The 1,709-nt window shown below is 40.9% G+C and overlaps 1 protein-coding gene across 1 annotated transcript; it reads left to right on the forward strand.

Annotated features, from left to right (window-relative positions):
- Positions 1–563: 563 nt before the first annotated feature.
- TRIADDRAFT_3395 (uncharacterized protein) lies at positions 564–1,463 on the forward strand (the record flags this gene model as incomplete). The annotated part of the gene is made up of 1 exon (XM_002118546.1): positions 564–1,463. A coding segment is annotated over one exon (900 nt), but the record flags the coding sequence as incomplete, so codon positions are not given.
- Positions 1,464–1,709: the final 246 nt, after the last annotated feature.

Below are 1,709 nucleotides of genomic sequence, written 5' to 3' on the forward strand. Positions count from 1 at the left end.
TTGAACTACGACTGGCACGCAAGTACAACCATTCCGACATACCCTCATTAATTCATAGAGATAATATCGATCCGATGATTAGTAATTAATGGTTGCAACGAAGCTAGATTTGAATCTTATTTATCTCTAACCTGTCGTTCTAGTCTTTAACTAACATACTATTGAATTTAGAGAAGAAAAAGATGGCTGATGATGAATCTGTCTGTTCCACGAGTGTGCTTCCTCACCATACCGGTATACAATCACTGTACGAAAAGGGCAACTCATGCAAGACCGCCTTCCAGTTGGTGGACGGACTTTCTTGTTATACGCAAGCTGTCGATGAGATTGCTTCGTTGTCGAATCCTAGTGCAGATATTGATCGACTTGCATGCGATATTTATCTTGGTCTTTGCGACATTTACACTTTACAATATCAATTCATGAAAGCTGCTGAATGGAGTCAAAAAGGACAAACTGTGGCTACTAACCTGCGAGATGAAGTGAGCATGGCTCAATGTTTACAAAGAGAAAGCGAGATTAAGAGGTGCCAAGGGGATTACAACGGAGCACTGGAAGACGGTAAGAAATCGTTGGAAATGAAATTAAAATGGTTAGACGAAAAGGATGCTCGTCTTGCAGATAGTTATTATCAAATTGGGCGCGTCTACTTCGACTTGTGCAAGCTTGACTTATGTCGGACTATATCGGACAAGTCGCTGCAAATTCGATTGTCAGTCCTTGGTCACAATCATCCCGATGTTGCCAACTCCTATCACAACATAGGAGATGTCTATAGAAGCCTAGGCAAGTACGATCAGGCTCTGGGTATGTATAACAAGTCACTGCAAATTAGATTGTCAATCCTTGGTCACAATCATCCTGATGTTGCCAACTCATATAACAACATAGGAGTTGTCTATGATCACCAAGGCAAGTCAGATCAGGCTCTGGATATATATGACAAGTCACTGCAAATTGGATTGGCAGTCTTAGGTCACAATCATCCCTATGTTGCGAAGTCATATAACAACATAGGAGTTGTCTATCATCGCCAAGGCAAGTACGATCAGGCTCTGGATATGTATCACAAGTCACTGCAAATTGGATTGTCAGTCCTTGGTCACAATCATCCCTATGTTGCCAACTCATATAAAAACATAGGAGTTGTTTATAGAAACCAAGGCAAGAACGAGCAGGCTCTTAATATGTATGACAAGACGCTGCAAATTCGATTGTTAGTCCTTGGTCACAATCATCCCTATGTTGCGAAGACATATGATAAAATAGGAGTTGTCTATAGAAGCCAAGGCAAGTACGATCAGGCTGTGGATTTGCATGACAAGTCATTGCAAATTCGATTGTCAGTCCTTGGTCACAATCATCCCGATGTCGCCAACTCATATAAAAATATAGCAGTTGTTTATCATTGCCAAGGCAAGTACGATCAGGCTGTGGATATGTATAAGAAGTCACTGTATATCGCAGCCTTAAACGGGAATGATCGCCTAGTTACAAGGATAAGAAAGAATATCGAAATCACTCTCCAAAAGCAGAAATCAGTGATCCGTGATCTGTCGACATCAATAGCGAGAAATTTCATCAGAAGTATCGTTGAACTGTTTCAACCTAATCAAACCAGCAATGTTACAGCGCCAGCAAATACTATCGACGGCAGTCAGAACAATCAACACATACAACAGAAAGGTAAGTGGAGTTTTAATACAGTA

Source organism: Trichoplax adhaerens, genomic scaffold (genome assembly GCF_000150275.1).
Source record: "Trichoplax adhaerens TRIADscaffold_190 genomic scaffold, whole genome shotgun sequence".
NCBI lineage: Eukaryota > Metazoa > Placozoa > Uniplacotomia > Trichoplacea > Trichoplacidae > Trichoplax > Trichoplax adhaerens.